Source organism: Herpailurus yagouaroundi, unplaced genomic scaffold (assembly GCF_014898765.1).
Source record: "Herpailurus yagouaroundi ecotype Mexico unplaced genomic scaffold, PumYag 28, whole genome shotgun sequence".
Classification (NCBI taxonomy): Eukaryota; Metazoa; Chordata; class Mammalia; order Carnivora; family Felidae; genus Herpailurus; species Herpailurus yagouaroundi.
Window position 1 is genome coordinate 49,125,967 of NW_024412376.1, and position 18,176 is coordinate 49,144,142.

Sequence of the window (18,176 nt, forward strand, 5' to 3'; positions counted from 1 at the left end):
GCTAACGGACTGTGTGACTTAAAATGGGCTCAGATATCACCCCGCATGATAAACCAGATCCATCTTAACGACGCGAATCCCTAAACATTTCCAGCCTGTTCTGTGGAGTTCCACTCATTGGAACAATACGGGGTAGGCAGGTGATGGTGACTTCCCGGTTTCCGATCCCTTGTCTAAGAAGGCGCGACCAGCTAGCTTCCGAGACCCGGGAGAAAGCAACAGTCTGGAGGTTGGGTTGGGGGAGGAAGAAGCGCCCGACCAGCCGCTCCCCAGCTCCCCGGGCCCGCGCGGAGGCGCTGGGAGGGGGTCTGCGCTCCTCCCCGGGGCGGGGCTCGCCGGGGCTCCCGCGCCTGGCACCGCGCGCTAGGGTGCAGAGTCTGCAGCGCGGCGGGCAGTGGGCGCGATGTATCTCCGCAGGGCGGTCTCCAAGACCCTGGCGCTGCCTCTGAGGGCGCCCCCCGGCCCCGCGCCGCTCCGGAAGGACGGTGAGTGCCGCGCCTGCCCGGGCGTCCAAGCCTGCAGAGGACAGGCGCCTTGCGCGCGGATTTTGAGGCGCCCGCGTACCCGCCAGCACCCAGTGGGCCCAAAGAGGCTCGAGCTGCAGAAGCCAGGGGTTGAAGAAAGGGGGGAGGAATTGAGGAAAGGCGCGGGGAAGACGCCCCGAAGCTCTTGAAGACTTTGGGAGTAGGGGGCCTTCCCAGAGCGGCTTCTGAATGCGGAGTAGGCTTCCTGGGTTCGAAATCTTGATCTTGGGCAAGTGATTTAATCTCACTTTCCTCATCTCTAAAATGGGGACAATAATGGTTGTGAGTTTTAATGAGTTAGTGTGTGGTTAAAAGCGCTTCGAGAAGTGCCTGGCTGACGTACGCATAACTTGCTCTTTTTGTTAGAATAGGGACCAGCGCGCTCTCCACCTACGTGAGGAAGCGGAGGAACGGTTGGGTAGATGGACGCTCATCTGCGAGCCCCGCAGGGCGGGGCGGGGCGGGGCGGGGGTTGGGGAGTGCGGGCGCAGTAAATGTTGGGTAAATGCTCCTGAGTAAGTAAACTAAAGGCTTGTCCGGGGCTCGGCAGCCTGAACCCCGAGAGCCTTCGAAGCGCTTTCCTTCGGGGCGGCACGGACACCTGGAGCTATCCAGCTGCTCGGCTCTGTCGCTGCAGTGTCCGTCACCTTTAGATCTGGGGACGCTGGGGAAGAGGGAGCGTCTTCAGAAATTTCCTAAAGGGGACGTTTAGGCGTGAGCTGGAAGCTTCTTAACTAAAACTTGACTTACACGAGAGCGCCTATTCTAGTGCCTGGAACGTTGTAGGTGCTTACTGAGTGTGAGCATGCGTGTTTTCCCTCCTGCAGCCCGCGGCCCCCGGCCCGGCTTTGCGCTCCGGCGCAGCTCCGCGCCCGCCGCTCTTCCCGCACCTCCTCCGTCTCCTTCCCGTCCCGCATAGCCCGGCGGCTTTTAAGATAACCTCTTGGGAAGTTCTTACTTCCCCCTGCACTTCGCCTCACTTCCTGAGGCTTGTCAGGTAGTTTTAGCCCAGAACGCGCATTGGTGCCCGAGAAAGAGAGAAACACTCCTGCGGAAAATTCCATGGGCCGATTCCCCTCCCTCCCCTGGTTAGGCCCGAGGTGGTGATGGTCGTGGGAAGGGAGGAAGGTCTGTCCAGCTAGCTTTATTTTTCTCTTAAGATACTGGTGGGAAGAAGCTGCATCACAAGTCACAGAAATAAGGCATCTTCGTTTTCCTTGATCTTTATACCGAAATACAGCAATTTTTTGTCACTGACGAAATAGAATCCATTAATTTTAAGCTTCTGAAGATAAGGAGGCCGTTGTGACCGGGAGGTGGGGTGGGGTGGGGTGGGGTGGGGAGAGAGAGGAGTCCCCTGACCGTGGCCTTCTTCGGCGTTATCTCCCGCACCCACCACCGTCATCAGGCACAAACATACGCACCTCTTTTGTTAGCTGCGCGTTTCAAATAATTTCCGCCTCAACTTGGGGTAAGGGAAAAAGTAGGTTAAAAATTCTAAATCGGCAGTTAGCAATACTGGTTGTAGCAGCACTGATCTTATTCTAATTTTCATCTCATTCCTTTTTGTGTAACACTGATTTGTTTATGTATTTTAAGAAATATTATTGACTGGAAATTTGGCTTTAGTCACGGACATTAACCTTTTATTGGTACTTTCTGTTTTGTTGAAAAATAAAACTTTCAGTTTTATCGAAGGGTCAAATTTTAGCGTGCCTCATCAAATTTTGTTGTCTGGCTTTTGCTTTTAAAACCTGTAACTCTTAATGAATAAATAATTTGGGTTTGTAAAAGATCATTGGAAGGAACACAGAAAGGCAAAAGAGAAGTCATCTGTAATCCAACCACTCAGTGAATACCACCATTTAAGTTTTAGTATATGTAATGCTCCAGACTTTTCTTCCTCTTACATTTTTTTTTTCTTACCCACATTGCTTCTAGGAACTGAGATATATACGAACTGTATAGATTATTCTGTTATAACTTTTCATTTCATATATTGTAAATATTTTCTCATGTAAGTAAATATTCTTCTGCAAAGCTTCTAATATCTTTCACATTGTATGGATATGCTCAAATTTAATCTTTATTAAATATTTATTTCATATTTCATTGCTCTTTTATTATTTTTAAAATTTATTTTGAGAGAGAGAGAGAGAGAGCGAGCAAGCAGGTGAGGGGCAAAGAGGAGAGACAGAATCCCAAGCAGGCTCCACACCATCAGCACGGAGCCTGATGCGGGGCTTGAACTCACAAACCATGAGTTCATGACCTGAGCTGAAATCAAGAGTTGGATGCTTAGCAGACTGAGCCACCCAGGAGCCCCATTACTCTTTTAAAGAGCTGTCATAATTGTATTTGTGTTTAAGTCTTTTCTCAAATCCCTGATTTTCTTCTTGCTTCATATTTAAAATGATTTTTTGGTATATTTTCCAATTACTTATTTTTATTTATGTAATCTCTACACCCAACGTAGGGCTCAGATTCACCACCCGGAGATCAAGAGTTGCATGCTCTTCCAACTGAACCAACCAGGCGTCCCTAATCTTCTTAATATGTTGTCTGTCTGGTTGTCAGCTATGGAAGCTACATATTCCCTACTTAATAACAGATGTATGTTTAAACCAACAAAAGCCCCACTACAAGTCAAAGCCATAATCTCTTATGATAACCTCCTTGGGTACATTTTTGTGGAAAAAATATTTTTTCCAGGAGAAGGTCATTTATATCTAAACTAAAAATACACATACAAAATCTTTCCAATACTGCTACTACAAAAGTTGATAATCAGTGCAAATGTCTTAAGACTTCCCCTCTGCAAATCAAAACTTCTTACTAGTCCTCATACTCTATGTCAGGCCACTTCCAGTTACTTTGCACTTTCCCAGTCATACAACTCTCCTGCTTTTGCACACCGTGCCGTGCCTTCTGCCTCCAGTGCAGTTTTCTCTTCCCTTATTTATCTGACCATCTCCTCTACTTTCCTTCAAAGTCCAGGTCATCTCTTTTCAACTGTGACAGCTACCTTGAGCCACCTAGCTGAGGTTTTTCACTGAGTTTTCATGCTGTGGTTGCAACTTCTACTTACACCTGTTCTAGCAGTTGTCATATTGCATCGCAATTATTTGTCTGTACATTTGTTCCCTCCGTGTACACTGTGAGCTACTTGAGGCTAGGGACCTTGTAGATCTTGTTCACAGTTATATCCTTAACGACGCTAACAATGCCAAAGACATAGGAGGTGCTCAGCTGTATTTGTTGAATGAATACATGTCTCTACTTTTTTATCTTTAAGGAATTTGAGCTATATGAACCTTAAGCTCTTTCTAGCTTTGAGTCTATTATAAACATTTTAATTCCAGAGCCTATGGCATATACAAGTTTTAGCACTACAGAGTAAGTATTTTTAAACATAATAATACAGGAACTTTATTTCTATTAGTTTGTACAGAATTGTAGTTTCATTTCAAACATGACCTTTTTGCAACATTTGTCTTAAAAAGCTTATATCTGCCCATCTTTAAAGGCTTTACGTTGGAAAAATTAAGATTTTTTTCCTACCTATACATTTTAAATTTTACAGATTTATAGAAACGTGTTGGATTTCAACATGTTTTACTTAGCATGTAAATTTTAAGTACAAATATATTTAATTCGTTTTTTTGGAAGAATGATCTTTTCCAATGAATCCTGTGGTGGAGTACATACAGCAAATGAATTTCTTTTGCATCTTGTTTGTTAAAATCGGTCAGTGCTTTTGTCACTTCTCCTTACCCACGCCTGCACTCCTTCCAAGAAAAGCATGATGCTAAGCATAAAGCTGACAGGTTTCATAAGTACTTAATCAAATTAGATTGGGAAAATGTCAAATGGAATTACTACCCTACCTTGTAATACTGTATTCCCTTAAGCTAAAATCACTTGATGTTAGTAGATTCTAAGTTCACTGAAGGGGAAAATTTTTTTAAGATATAATTATTTTAAATAGTTTTGCGTAACTGGTGGAGCTAACTGTGTTTAAACTTGTTTTCCTAGCATCTCTTCGCTTGATGTCGTCTAACAAATTGCCTGGATCATCTGGATCAAATATGATCTATTATCTGGTTGTAGGTGTCACAGTCAGTGCTGGTGGATATTATGTAAGTGTTTAAATAAACAAAATATTCAGGAATTCATATATTTTACAACCTGTGGTAAAACTCAAAGCATTGTCAAGGTCAGGGCACGGGATTAATTAAATATGTAAGATTATGAAGATTTTTTAAAGTATGAAATCACCATTTCTTAATACTGCCAAGTATAGGTGACTTTCTGTAAAAATGATGTTATAAATACTAATAAGGGGCGCCTGGGTGGCTCAGTAGGTTAGGTGTCCGACTTTGGCTCAGGTCATGATTGCACAGTTTGTGAGTTCGAGCCCCACATCATGCTCTGTGCTGACAACTCAGAGCCTGGAGCTTCCTTCAGATTCTGTGTCTCCCTCTCTCTCTGACCCTCCCTCACTCACATTCCATCTCTCTCTCTCTCTCTCTCTGTCAAAAATAAACATTAAAAAATTTATAAATACTAATAATAATAAATGATATTTGAGTGTTTATCATATGACAGACTCAAGGCCCTTTAGTAATTAGTGATTCTATAAGGTAGGTACTACTGTTACATTTAACAAGAACTATTTTGAAAGATTAACTTAAAACAAATAGACTATTTTTTAGAGCATTTTAGGTTCACAGGAAAATGAACAGAAAGTAGAGAGTTCTCATACCTCCGCCCAGCCCTCCTCCCATCAACAATCTCACATTAGTGTGGTACATTCGTTACAACTGCTGAGTCAATATCAAAACATTACTGTTAACTAAAGTGTTTTGTGTACATTAGGGTTCACTCTTGGTATTGTACATTCTTTGAGCTTGGACAAATGTATCATGATATATATCCACCATTAATGGTATCATACAGAGTAGTTTCACTGCCCTAAACATCCCCTGTGTTCACCTATTCATTCTTTCCTCCCCCATTCTTTTTTACTGTCGCCATAGTTTTTATTAATTTTATATATCTTTATACATTTTCATTATTTTTAAAAAAATATTTATTCATACATTTTTATTAACATTTTTTTACATTTATTTATTTTTGTGAGACAAAGAAAGAGTGTGAGTGGGGGAGGGGCAGAGAGAGAAGGAGACACAAAATCTGAAGCAGGTTCCAGGCTCAGCTGTGAGCACAGACCCCAACGTGGGGGCTCGAACCCAGGAACCGTGAGATCGTGACCTGAGCTGAGGTCAGACATTCAACCAACCGAGCCACCCAAGCACCCCATATTCATACATTTTTTTTTAAGATTCCAAATAGGGGTACCTGGGTGGCTCAGTCGGTTAAGCATCCGACTCTCGATTTTAGCTCAGGTCACCATCCCATGGTCTGTGAGCTTCAGGCCCATGTTGGGCTCCGCACTGACATTGTGGAGTCTGCTTGGGATTCTCTTTCTCTCTGTCTCTCTGTCTCTCAATCTCTCAATCTCTGTGCCCCTTCTCTGCTGCTGCACGCTATCTCTCTCAATAAATAAATGAAAGAAAAAATAAATAAATAAATATTTAAAATAGACAATGTAAAATGAAAAAAAATATTTTCCTCCCAGGGAACCACTGTGAAAGAAAGCTTTTAATAGTGTGACTTTGGAGCTAAAATGATGGAATAATTGTGCTTTAAATAAGATAAATCTGTATGAATCATTTTGCCATAAATTTTCTAAATCAAAATTTAATCTTCATTTTGAATAAAAGTAAGATAAATATAAATTCTTCAGAAATTCTAAGAGTACACAATCACTACATTTTGGTTTGACCCTACAGAAATATGCATAAAGGGATTTTTAGTCATAACTAGGAACAGTTTGAAGGATTATGTAAACGGCCAAACCAAAATACTTCCTCTAATCTTCAGAATTTTGAGAGCCTCGAGAAACCAGGAAACTTCAAACATGCACTTATATTATTGTCCTCCACTGATCTGTCAGCTTTCACTCATACCCAGATTCCTTTCCTTCCGCTATCTTTCTACTGCTTAATGTTGAATTCACTGCCCAGGGCTACTATCATCGGATGTAGGCCGCTGGAGAAACAGAGATTGGACTAGGCCATGTGATTATGTGAGGAGCTGGAAGACGGAATTTCATCTGGAGCTCACTCTACCCATGACTATGTTTATTAGTGCCAGACATGAACCTCTCCAGTCCATCAAATCTTTCTTTGCAAAAGCAGCCTTACACTGGAAGGTTATAAGCAGGCCGCTCCTGCGAGCCCTCTCTGGCCTTGTTCTCTCACGATGGGAGTGGAAGTTGGACAAGGTGATGATCTCCAACTCTCTTTCCACCTCTTAGAATATGTGTTTATTTTTTAAATAAATAAAAACAGTTTTTATATTTATTTATTTTTGGGACAGTGCAAGTTGGGGAGGTGCAGAGAGAGGGGGACAGAGGATCCAAAGTGAGCTCCACACTGACAGACTGACAGCATGTGGGGCTCAAACTCAGGAACCAGGAGATCATGACCTGAGCCAAAGTCGGAAGCACAACTGACTGAGCCACCCAGGTGCCCCTTTTTTAAATAACTTTTAAATGTTTTTTTTTTTTTAACTCTATTTATTTATTTTGAGAGAGAGTGTGAGAGAGTGTGAGCATGAGTGGGGGGGAGGGGCAGAGAGACTCCCAAGCAGGCTCCACACTGTCAGGACAGAGCTCCATGCAGGGCTCGAACTCATGAACTGCTAGATCATGTGACCTGAGCCGAAGTCAAGAGTTGGACATTTAACTGACTGAGCCACCTAGGCCCCCCAAGAATATGTGGTTTTACTCTGGAATGTTGGAAGAGTTAACTCCCAAGAACCTTAGGCTATTGTCAGGAGGAAATACAGAATGTGAGGCCCTTGAAAACCTGTATTGAAGTCCTCCTTCCCTTCTTTGTCCTGTACTAAAACAAATTCTGTATTAGATTGATCTGAATTGAATCCAGAGTTGCTCCGTAGCCGGTTTTTTATTTCCAAGTAAAATCTTCTATTACGAGGGCCTCTTGGAATCTGAAAGAGGCCCAGGTCACTTCAGTTTTTTCAGGGTCTGAGATATTTGTGGGATATTTTAAATGCTTATATTTAATATATAATATCACTTGGAAATAACTTTGAAAGTCTAGATTTGAGGCTTTCCAAAGGCCTCTTCCAATAGGCCTTTCTTCTACTCTGTGTTTCACCGTGTTAGATTTAGAAAAGCTAGATTCTCTTGGCCACACGTGAGTATGAATCATTCTAATACCATGGTCTCTTTGATTCTGCCTACACTAGTCTTTTTTCTCACCTTGTATTGTAGGCTAATGTTCCCTGGGATGTTGCTGCTGGGATGGTCATTTCAGCGACGAACTATGAACTTCCGCACAGGCTCAGCTTTAGGGTAGTGAGAACGGAGGGCGGAGGGTGCTGACTCAGCACAGTGGTATTATAGCTTTCAGGAGCTTCCACTCTACTAGGAAAGTATTCCCTGCTTTTATTTGGAAATGGTGGTGGGCATTCCTGCTGGCCCTGTTTGCTCTGTATGTTTCAAACCCAGATGAAGTCTGAACTCACCAAACTCGAAGGGGTTTGTTAGGGCCGCTTTGGTATCATTTCCACCCTCGAGGTCATAGATTTTCCATTTTTAGAGCCTAATTTTAAAGTCTTATAAAATGGCCTGTAATTTGCAAAGTACAATTTTTAAAGAAAAAATTTTTAATGTTTATTTATTTTTGAGAGAGAGAGACAGAGCATGAGCATGAGCAGGGGAAGGGCAGAGAGAGAGGGAGACACAGAATCCAAAGCAGGCTCCAGGCTCTGAGCTGTCGGCACAGAGCCTGACATGGGGCTTGAACCCACGAACTGTGAGATCATGACCTGAGCCAAAGTCAGGCGCTCAACCAACTGAGCTACCCAGGCGCCCCGCAAAGTACAATTTTTAATAATATGCTTGGTTTATGACTATTAAAATTTGGGGAATACTATATATAAATATACAAATCTAAAAAAATCTGTAATCCTACCATTAAGCGATAAAACACTACCTACACCTTTTAAAATGTGAGATAATATAAACAATATTATCTAACTAGTGAGATTTTCATCTTTAGAATTTCATTGGCTAATATGAGTACAGGTCAGAGATGACTCTACTTGAATGAAAGGAAGCCTGCACGTTGTATCTATGATTAAGATAACCTTTGTTCCTAATTCTGTTTCTTACATAACCCATAGTCAGGTCATAGAGCTGCTTATAAGGAATAACCCTAGCTTATTTAAGAAATATTCATTCGGGTCTACAAAAATGCCATTTTGGAAGATTTTTTAAAAACTTTTTATTTGGAGATGATTGTGTTTCACGTGTAGTTATAAGAGCTAATATCAAGAGATATAATATGGTCTTTGCCTCATTTCCCCCTGTGATCAATATCTTTTCATAGCTATAATTCAATATCACAACCAGGAAGTGGACATTGATAATATCCATTGACCTTATTCAGATTTCACCACTTTCACATGCACGTGTATCTGTGTGTGTATTTACTTCTGGGCAGTTCTGTCACATGCGTAGATTCATATATTCACCACCACCGTCAAGATACAGGATCCCTTGTGTAGCCCTTTTATAATTGCACTCACTTTCTTTTGCCCTCCCATTCCTTCTTCCTGTCCCTGGCAACCACTAATCTCTTCTCTGTTTCTAGAACTTTTCTTTTTTCTTTTATTTTATTTTTTTATGTTTATTCACTTCTGAGAGACAGAGAGAGACAGAGCATGAGCAGGGTGGGAGGTAGAGAGAGAGACACACACACACAGAATCTGAAGCAGGCTCCAGGCTCTGAGCTGTCAGCACAGAGCCTGATGCATGGCTCAAACCTACAAACCGAGAGATCATGACCTGAGCTGAAGTCGGTCGCTTAACCGACTGAGCCACCCAGGCTCCCCATGTTTCTATAACTTTTCATTTCAAGAATGTTACATGAATGGAATCATAAGCTGTATAACCTTTTGAGACTGGCTTTTTTTTCCACTCAGCATAATTACCTGGAGATTCATCCAAGTTGTTACACTTGTATGTACAGTTCATTCCTCTTTGTTGCTGAGTAGTGTTCCATGCTATGAATGTACCACAGTTTGTTTAACCATTCAACTGTTGTAGGGCATCCAGATTGATTACAACTTTTGGCTATTACAGATAAAGCAACTGTGAACATTTGCGTGCAGGTTTTTGTGTGCACGTAAGTTTCCGTTTCCCTGGAATAAATACTAGAGAATATTTATAAATGCCTGTCAGAATATTTGATTCTAACATAATTTATTTTTTCCTCTTTGTCTTCATCTTTCTATCTACTGTGTGTTTTCTGTTATCTTTGACTCCTGTTAGAGCATTTGTTTTTTTCCTGTTTAAAGTATTCTACTTAATAACAAAAGTTTCCAAAGGAGAAACAAAATAGAAGATGGTGACATTGGTTTCTCATCTTTGAATTGTATATACTTTTGGGGGCACCTGGGTGGCTCAGTCGGTTAAGTGTCTGACTCTTTTTTTTTTTAGTGTTTATTTATTTCTGAGAAAGAGGCAGACAGAACATGAGCCGGGGAGGGTCAGATAGAGAGGGAGACATAGAACCTGAAGCAGGCTCCAGGCTCTGAGCTGTCAGCACAGAGCCTGACGCGGGGCTCAAATTCATGAACCGCGAGATCATGACCTGAGCTGAAGTTGGACGCCCAACCGACTGAGCCACGCAGGTGCCCCTGTCTGACTCTTGATTTTGATTCAGGTCATGATCTCACGGTTTGTGAGATCGAGCCCTGTGTCAGGGTCTGTGTTGACAGCTCGGAAACTGCTTGGGACTCAATCTCTCTCTCCATCCCTTCACTGCTCGTTTTTTTCCCTTTCTCTCTCAAAATAAATAAATACTTGAATTGTATATACCTTTAAACTTGGCATGATGAATCTTAGAGCTCAAGAAATAAACTGCAGCACACATTTACTTTCAGACTTACAAGACAGTCACATCAGAGCAAGCCAAACACACGGAACATGTAACAAATTTGAAAGAAAAAACCAGAGCAGAGTTACATCCACTCCAAGGTAAAGTGAATTTATTATTTTTTTTTCCCCTGAGGCACTGATTTCCATTATCTTAATCTAGCAATGAACACTATTTGCTTGTGGCTTCTTTCCTAACCTGACAGAATGGCTCTGGGCAGGAGTTCACTCGGAAAGGGAAAGCCCAACCAAAACCTAAAGAATATTGTTACACGTTTTGAATGAGTGCATTAGATAAATGAAAACGTTTTACATTTGTACTGCTGACCAGTGGCTTTGAATTCTTTGTGTGGTAATATTACTTTCCCCCTACTCAGGCTTCCATTCATGCAGGCATAATTTTAGTATCTGTCTCTGTCAGCAACTTAACCTTTCATTTCCCTTATTATTATTTTTAAATCCTGAAACTAACTTTTGTTTCAGTTTTTTCTAAGATCACCCTTGTGTCTTTGCCTACAGTCCACTTGACATTAGTACAGTCAGTCGTGTCTCTGACGTCCCTCAGTTGATCTGATTGAGAAAATGGGAGCTACTAGAGCAGAAACTTTACATTTTCACTCTAATGTATATTTCTTGCCTTAAACTGCTTGCTTTAAATGCTTTTTTCCATCTCAGTTATAATGCCATTATTATCAATTACTATGATCACTATTTAGGGACAGAGATAATAGCTGCTGATGAACCAATGTTAACCTTTTAGTCATGACAACAGTAAGCAATGGAATATCATCAATAAACATTATTGACTATAATCATGAGAAGGCTGATGGTAATAATAATAAAATACAGCATTTCCGTAGCACTTTTGGTTTTAAACCCCTCTTCATGCACATTATTTAAAAAAATTTTTTTTTCAACGTTTATTTATTTTTCGGACAGAGAGAGACAGAGCATGAACGGGGGAGGGGCAGAGAGAGAGGGAGACACAGAATCGGAAACAGGCTCCAGGCTCTGAGCCATCAGCCCAGAGCCTGACGCGGGGCTCGAACTCACGGACCGCGAGATCGTGACCTGGCTGAAGTCGGACGCTTAACCGACTGCGCCACCCAGGCGCCCCTTTGCACATTATTTTAATCAAACCTTACAATAGCTCTGTGAGGTAGGTATTATCGTTATCCCCATTTTACAGGTGATAAAACTGAGGTTCAGAGAGGATTAGTGATTGCTCAGTCACCAACTAGTAAGTTGGCTGCTTTCCCATGCTATTTCACATGACATGTTGGCTGTTTATTTTCATGTTCTTTGTATATAAATAAATAATATATGTAAATTATTTTTTTTAAGTTTAACAGATTCAAAAGGGGTTATGAAAAAGCAGATCCACATTATCCGTTCCCAGAGGCAACCAATAGTACCGGTTTCTTTGTATCCTCCTAGAGAGAGTCTTTGCAAATAAAAACTATCTAGGTGTATCTTGCCCTCCTTTTGTCCTAAGATAAATAGTCCCCTATGGTCTACATTGCTCTTTTCCTTGCTTTTTTCACATAACAGTCTACCTTAAGGACCACTTCTATCAGTATATACAGATTTGTCACATTTTTAAACATGGCTGCACAGTGCTCTACTGTATTCTCGTGCTCTTTAAATTAATACTTTGCTTCATGGGCTAAATCTTAAAGGTGAAAAAGAGAACCGTGTGGAAGCTGAGAAAGCAAGTTCAGAAGTCCCTGAAGCGTCTTTAGTGGAAGTGCAGGAGGCAGATGCAGAAGATACCCCGGATGCTACAGGTGCAGCCACGAGAGAGGCTTCAGCCCGACCAGGTGATTTGGAGGACGCTCTGGTGGAGACAGACACGGTCGGTGCCGAAGCTGGGGCAGAGGTTACAAATGCAGCACCCAGCACAGTGGCAGAAATCAGCACTGAAATGCCCTCAGAGGTTCAGAATGCAGCTTTGGATGAAGCTGTTGCCATCAGTAATGATAAAGGGACAACAGAGAAGGAACGCTCTGGTGAAACTGCTGAACTGGAAGAAGAGAGTCCTCCAGCTGAGTCAGAATCCTCCGCTGGGGATGATTTACAGGAGGAAGCCAGTGTTGGTTCTGAGGCAGCCTCTGCTCAAGGCTGATCTCATGCTGAGTGACACCTCAGTGAAAAAGGCCATAGAGTATCTGATAGGTGCTTTTGTAGTTTCAGTAATCTTAGTTTTAAAATAGGCTTCTTTTCTAGAAACCTTTAATGTGCCTTGAAGATTTTTGGCATCTACTGATAGATTTCAGGATTGAGAGATTTGAGGCTTTACATGTCTGAATAGTTTCCTGCTGTCTGAGTTCAGAACATGACATTGCAGTAAACAGCTTAAAGAGTTCCATCTCTGAATTTAAGTTTTACATCATAGCAGTTGAGCTACCTGCATTCACTTTAATTTTGCTAGACCTGTACCTTATTTTAATGTTTGTGATTCTAGATTCTTGAGTTTTGATTTGAACTCATTTAAATAAAATTGGAAAATCTTCAGTGCTTCTATTTTTATTTGCTAATATTTATATGTATAAATAATGTATGATATATAATATCAAAGAACTATGTGTAATATAGCATCACATGAACAATCGAAGAAAACATATAATCTATGGAGAACTCTACATATAACAATATATATATCCATTCTCCCATCTATATTACATGGGGGATTGTGCCAAGGTTTTCATTTCAGTTTATTTCAGTTCAAACAATGGCTTTTTTATAGTTTTTTATAAGTTTATTTATTTATTCTGAGAGAGGGAGAGAGAGAGCATGCACAGGGTAAGGGCAGAGAGAGAGAGAGAGAGAGGGAAAGAATCCCAAGTAGGCTCTGTGCTGTCAGCACAAAGCCCAATTTGGGCTTGATCTCACAAACCATGAGATCGTGACCGGAGCTGAAATCAAGAGTCAGATGCTGAACTGACGAAGTTACCCAGGTACCCCAGTTCAGACAATGTTTATTTGCCGGGAATCATTCATTAACTCATGTATTTATTCATTCATGTGTTCAACAAATACTAAGTAAGCACCTATAACCTACCAGGCACTGTTTTAAATGTTGAAGTTAATATATATATATATATATACACACACATATATATATATATATATACATATATATATAGTTATATATATAGTTATATATATAGTTATATATATAGTTATATATAAATATAGTTATATATAAATAAGTTAATGTATATATATAAATTTGTACCCTTCCCAGCTTGTATTCTAGAATATGATCAAATAATAAAACACATAAGAAAACTATACCGTATGTTAGATACTGACAAGTGTTTAAAAAGAAAGGTAGTGAAAGTGAAGGGATTGTGAGTGTTTAGGAGTGGAAGTTGTCATTTTACTTTATTTATTTATTTATGTTTATTTTTAAGAGAGTGGGTGGGGGAGGGACAGAGAGAGAGAGAGAGAGAGAATCCCAAGGAGGCCCTGCACTGTCAGCACGGAGCTTAATGTGGGGCTCAAATTCATGAACTGTGAGATCATGGCCTGAGCTGAGATCAAGAGTCAGACACTCAACCAACTACACCGCCCAAGCGCCCCAGAAGTTGTCATTTTAGATGGGATGGCCAGAGACAACCTTACTAAGAAGCTGTCTAGTGAGTAAAAACCTGAAGGATGTACAAGGGACTTAGTCATGAGGACATGGGGGGATAGGGGAAGAAGAGTCATTCCAGATGAGGGAACTGAGAAGCATAAAGGATCTGAAGCATGAACATGCTAGAGAATTTGAGGAATTCTAAGGTGGCCAAGTGGCTAAAGTGGAGTGAAAGGGAGGGAGAGTAGTTGGAGATGATTTCAGAAATAGGACAAGGGTTATGCAGGGATGAGCCACATCATGCCGGGTCTTGTAGGGTTTGAGGTATTACTAGAGTAAGTTGGGGTGTTGTGGATGTTGCTGATGCTCTGCCTAGATCCCCTTACCTGGGCCAGTACATTTACTCCCAACCTCTGTGAGTGTGACACACACATGCCCTACCCTCACCCCAGGCAGCTCACAACCAATGACTGACTGCCATAGTGGTAAAAAGGTGGGGCCAACTCTGTGGGACAGGTCATGCTCCTGAGCTCCCTGGGGGGCTGAGGTTGAAGCTTGTTTTCAGTCTAGATTACATCTTTGTATAGCTTTTCTCTCCTAGTCTCTCCTGCTTCCCTCCCTACTACTCTCCAACAGCACTTCCTCAATAGGTCAATTGCCCCCAAATTCCTGCTCTGTTTTAAGCGTTGTTTCTAGGGAACACCACCTCAGATAATTGGTACTGGATGTGGTCCTTGGAAGCAGACCCCAAAAATCAGATTCTCAAACTGTCACACTTCTGCTAGATGGCAACAAGGACCTCAATTGTGGTAAGTGGAAGACTGCTAGTTCCTGGCATTCTATAGCAACATAATTCCGGAGATTTTCACCTATGGTAAACTAGAGTGGAATATACAAGCACACCTCAGAGATATTGCAGGTTTGGTTCCAGACCACTGCAATAAAGTGAGTATTGCAATAAAGCAAGTCAAATGGATTTTTTGGTTTCCCAGTGCATATATATATATATATCAATTATGTTTATTGTCTATTAAATGTACAATAGCATCATGTCTATAAAAAAAACAACATACATACCTAATTTAAAAATGTTTTTTGGGGCACCATCTGGCTCAGTTGGTAGAGCACCTGACTCTTGATCTCGGGGTTGTGAGTTCAAGCCCCATGTTGGGAGTGGAGCCTACTTAAAAAAAATACTTTTTGCTTAAAAAATGCTAATCATCACCTGAGCTTTCAGTAAGTACTAATCACTGATCACAGATCACCATAACAAATATAGTAATAGTGAAAAAGTTTTCAATATTGTGAGAATTACCAGTATGTGATACAGACTCACAAAAATGAGCAATGCTGTTAAAAAAAAAAATGGCCACGAAAGACTTGCACCATGCAGGTTGCCACAAACCTTCAATTTGTAAAAAATGTGATATCCATGAAGCACAACAAAATGAGGTATGCCTTTAGGTAGAAGGTGATCTACCGCTGGCTTAACGCCTCTGGAATTTGAGAAGTACAAAGAAACAGTAGCTATAAGGACTTCATCATTGCTATACGATGTTTAAGTCTCAGATAAGGATGGTACCTTGGGTTTGTTTTGAATTTGTCAACTCTGCATTAGCCTCATAAGCCTGAGGACTATGGCACAATTGAGGGATGCTGTTCTACTAAACATTTTATAAGATAAAGCAGAAACTCTACCCAGTGCCACACTTATGACTTCAACATACGCACAAAAATGCATTCTTCTCTGCTGTTTTGCTTAGGATGATTTCTGCTTCAAATAACAGAAACCAACTCAAAATGGGTTAAACAACAAAGATAGGTTTGTGTGTGTGTGTGTATGGGTGGGTGGGGGTAGGTGGGTAGGTTGTTGTTTTTTATTTATTTTTTATTTTTTTATTAAAAAAAAAGTTTTTTTTAACGTTTATTTATTTTTGTGACAGAGAGACAGAGCATGAACAGGGGAGGAACAGAGAGAGAGGGAGACACAGAATCTGAAACAGGCTCCAGGCTCTGAGCTGTCAGCACAGAGCCCAACGTGGGGCTCGAACTTACGGACCGCGAGATCATGACCTGAGCCGAAGTCGGACGCTTAACCGACCAAGCCACCCAGGCACCCCTGTTGTTGTTTTTTAAGTAGGCTTCACATCCAGTGTTGGAGCCCAATGCCCTGAGATCAAGACCTGAGCTATCAAGAGTCAAATGCTTAACTGGCTAAGCCACCCAGGCACCCCAAACATGGTTTTTATTTAACTAGATACCGGAGGGTTGAGCTGCTCCAAGATTGGTTTATTTCATGGCTCAGTCGTCAAGTGCCAGGTTGTTTCTATTTTTCCACTCTACTATCAAGAATGTTTTGGCTTTATCCTTGGTAGGCTTTTCTCATATTCACAGGATGAATCACCACAATTCAGACACAGTAATGGCCACCAGAAGTCTTTCAAAAAGAAGAATTTCCTCATCTTTAAAAAAAAATAATTTAAATGTATATATATTTTTTCTTTTTAACATTTTCTTGTGGAAAATTGCAAACAAAAGTAGTGAGAACAGTATAAGGGAATCTTCATGTGCCCCACATCCCAATTACCAAATATCTACTCTCTGCAAATCCTGTATTTATAGTCCTACCCACTTATCTTCCACCGCTGCCACTGCCTATATGTAAAATAATAATGATGATAACAATAACAATTCTTTGGTATTACTAATTATCTTAGTCAGTGACCAGATTGTTTCAACTACCTCAAAAGGGTTTCCCCCTTCAGTTTGTTCTTTGAATTAGAATCCAATTAAAGTCCACAAATTGCAGTTGGTCAATATATGCTTAAGTTCCTTCTACTCTAGGTTCCTCCTCCATCTGTCTTTTGTTTTTCTTTGCTTTTCTTTGAAATTTTTTTTAAGTTTATTGTTTTTTAGTAATCTCCACACCCATTGTGTGGCTCAAACTCACCACCCCAGGATCAAAAGTCTCACACTGCTCCGACTGAGCCAGCCAGACGCCCCATGACTGATTGTTTTTGTGATGTTAGAAGTCACTGATTCATTATTTCATTAGGAGTTGTAAAACAGTGATATAATTTTATCATTGTTTATTAGCGGGACTGTTTTTATAAAGGGGAAATTCTTTCACCAACTGTTTGATTACACTAGATACAGTTCATATAGGAAAGCTAGAATAAATGATCAGATCTTTCTTTGTATTTCTAGCTTTCAAAACAATTAGATGGCTTGCTAGCATCCTCCATGAGGGACTAATAAATTGTTTTAGTATTGTTATGAACTCAGCAATTTAAACATAATTTATGTACTTCAATCAATTGCAGTTATTCTTATTAATGCTTAAATTTCCAGTCATTGACATATGGGAGATTCTTCAAGTGGGCTTCTGAGTTCTTTTGACTCAACCCTAATAGTCTTGGAAAGCTTCCTTGCTTTCTGGTGTGATAAGAGGTAAATATCCTACCACAGACCTGGAATCAGCTATTTCTTTAAAGAGCCTTGCTTCTATTTAATGTGATTGTCTAAGGTTAAGTAGTCAACTCAGTCTCTTTCATTGCCACTGGGTTGGTCATCGTATCTAGGCCTTTATACAGAGCTAAGAAGTACTTTTTTTTTTTTTTTTTTTTATAAAATACGTGGTGAATTCATACTGATACTTCCAATTAAAAGTTAGGATGGGGCGCCTGGGTGGCGCAGTCGGTTGAGCGTCCGACTTCGGCCGGGTCACGATCTCGCGGTCCGTGAGTTCGAGCCCCGCGTCAGGCTCTGGGCTGATGGCTCGGAGCCTGGGGCCTGTTTCCGATTCTGTGTCTCCCTCTCTCTCTGCCCCTCCCCCGTTCATGCTCTGTCTCTCTCTGTCCCAAAAATAAATAAATGTTGAAAAAAAAATTTTTTTTAAAAAAAGTTAGGATCACAGGGTTTTTATTTAATCTGATTGGTCTTCTATTCCACTCCAAAAATTTCCATCTCAAAAACACCAACATAATTACTCAAGTGATTTATCCCACAACACACAAACTGCAGTCTGAAAATAACAAAT

The 18,176-nt window shown here is 40.9% G+C and overlaps 1 protein-coding gene and 1 non-coding gene across 2 annotated transcripts; one reads left to right on the plus strand and one right to left on the minus strand.

Moving 5' to 3' along the window:
- The first annotated feature begins 349 nt into the window (after positions 1–349).
- Positions 350–13,071, plus strand: MGARP (mitochondria localized glutamic acid rich protein). The gene is made up of 4 exons (XM_040473688.1): positions 350–485; positions 4,560–4,663; positions 10,566–10,659; positions 12,237–13,071. Exons 1-4 carry the CDS (start codon positions 404–406, stop codon positions 12,680–12,682), a joined length of 726 nt encoding a protein of 241 aa, XP_040329622.1. The 5' UTR covers positions 350–403; the 3' UTR covers positions 12,683–13,071.
- TRNAQ-UUG (transfer RNA glutamine (anticodon UUG)) lies at positions 8,402–8,486 on the minus strand. The gene has a single exon. It is a non-coding gene; the product is annotated as a tRNA-Gln (tRNA).
- Positions 13,072–18,176: the final 5,105 nt, after the last annotated feature.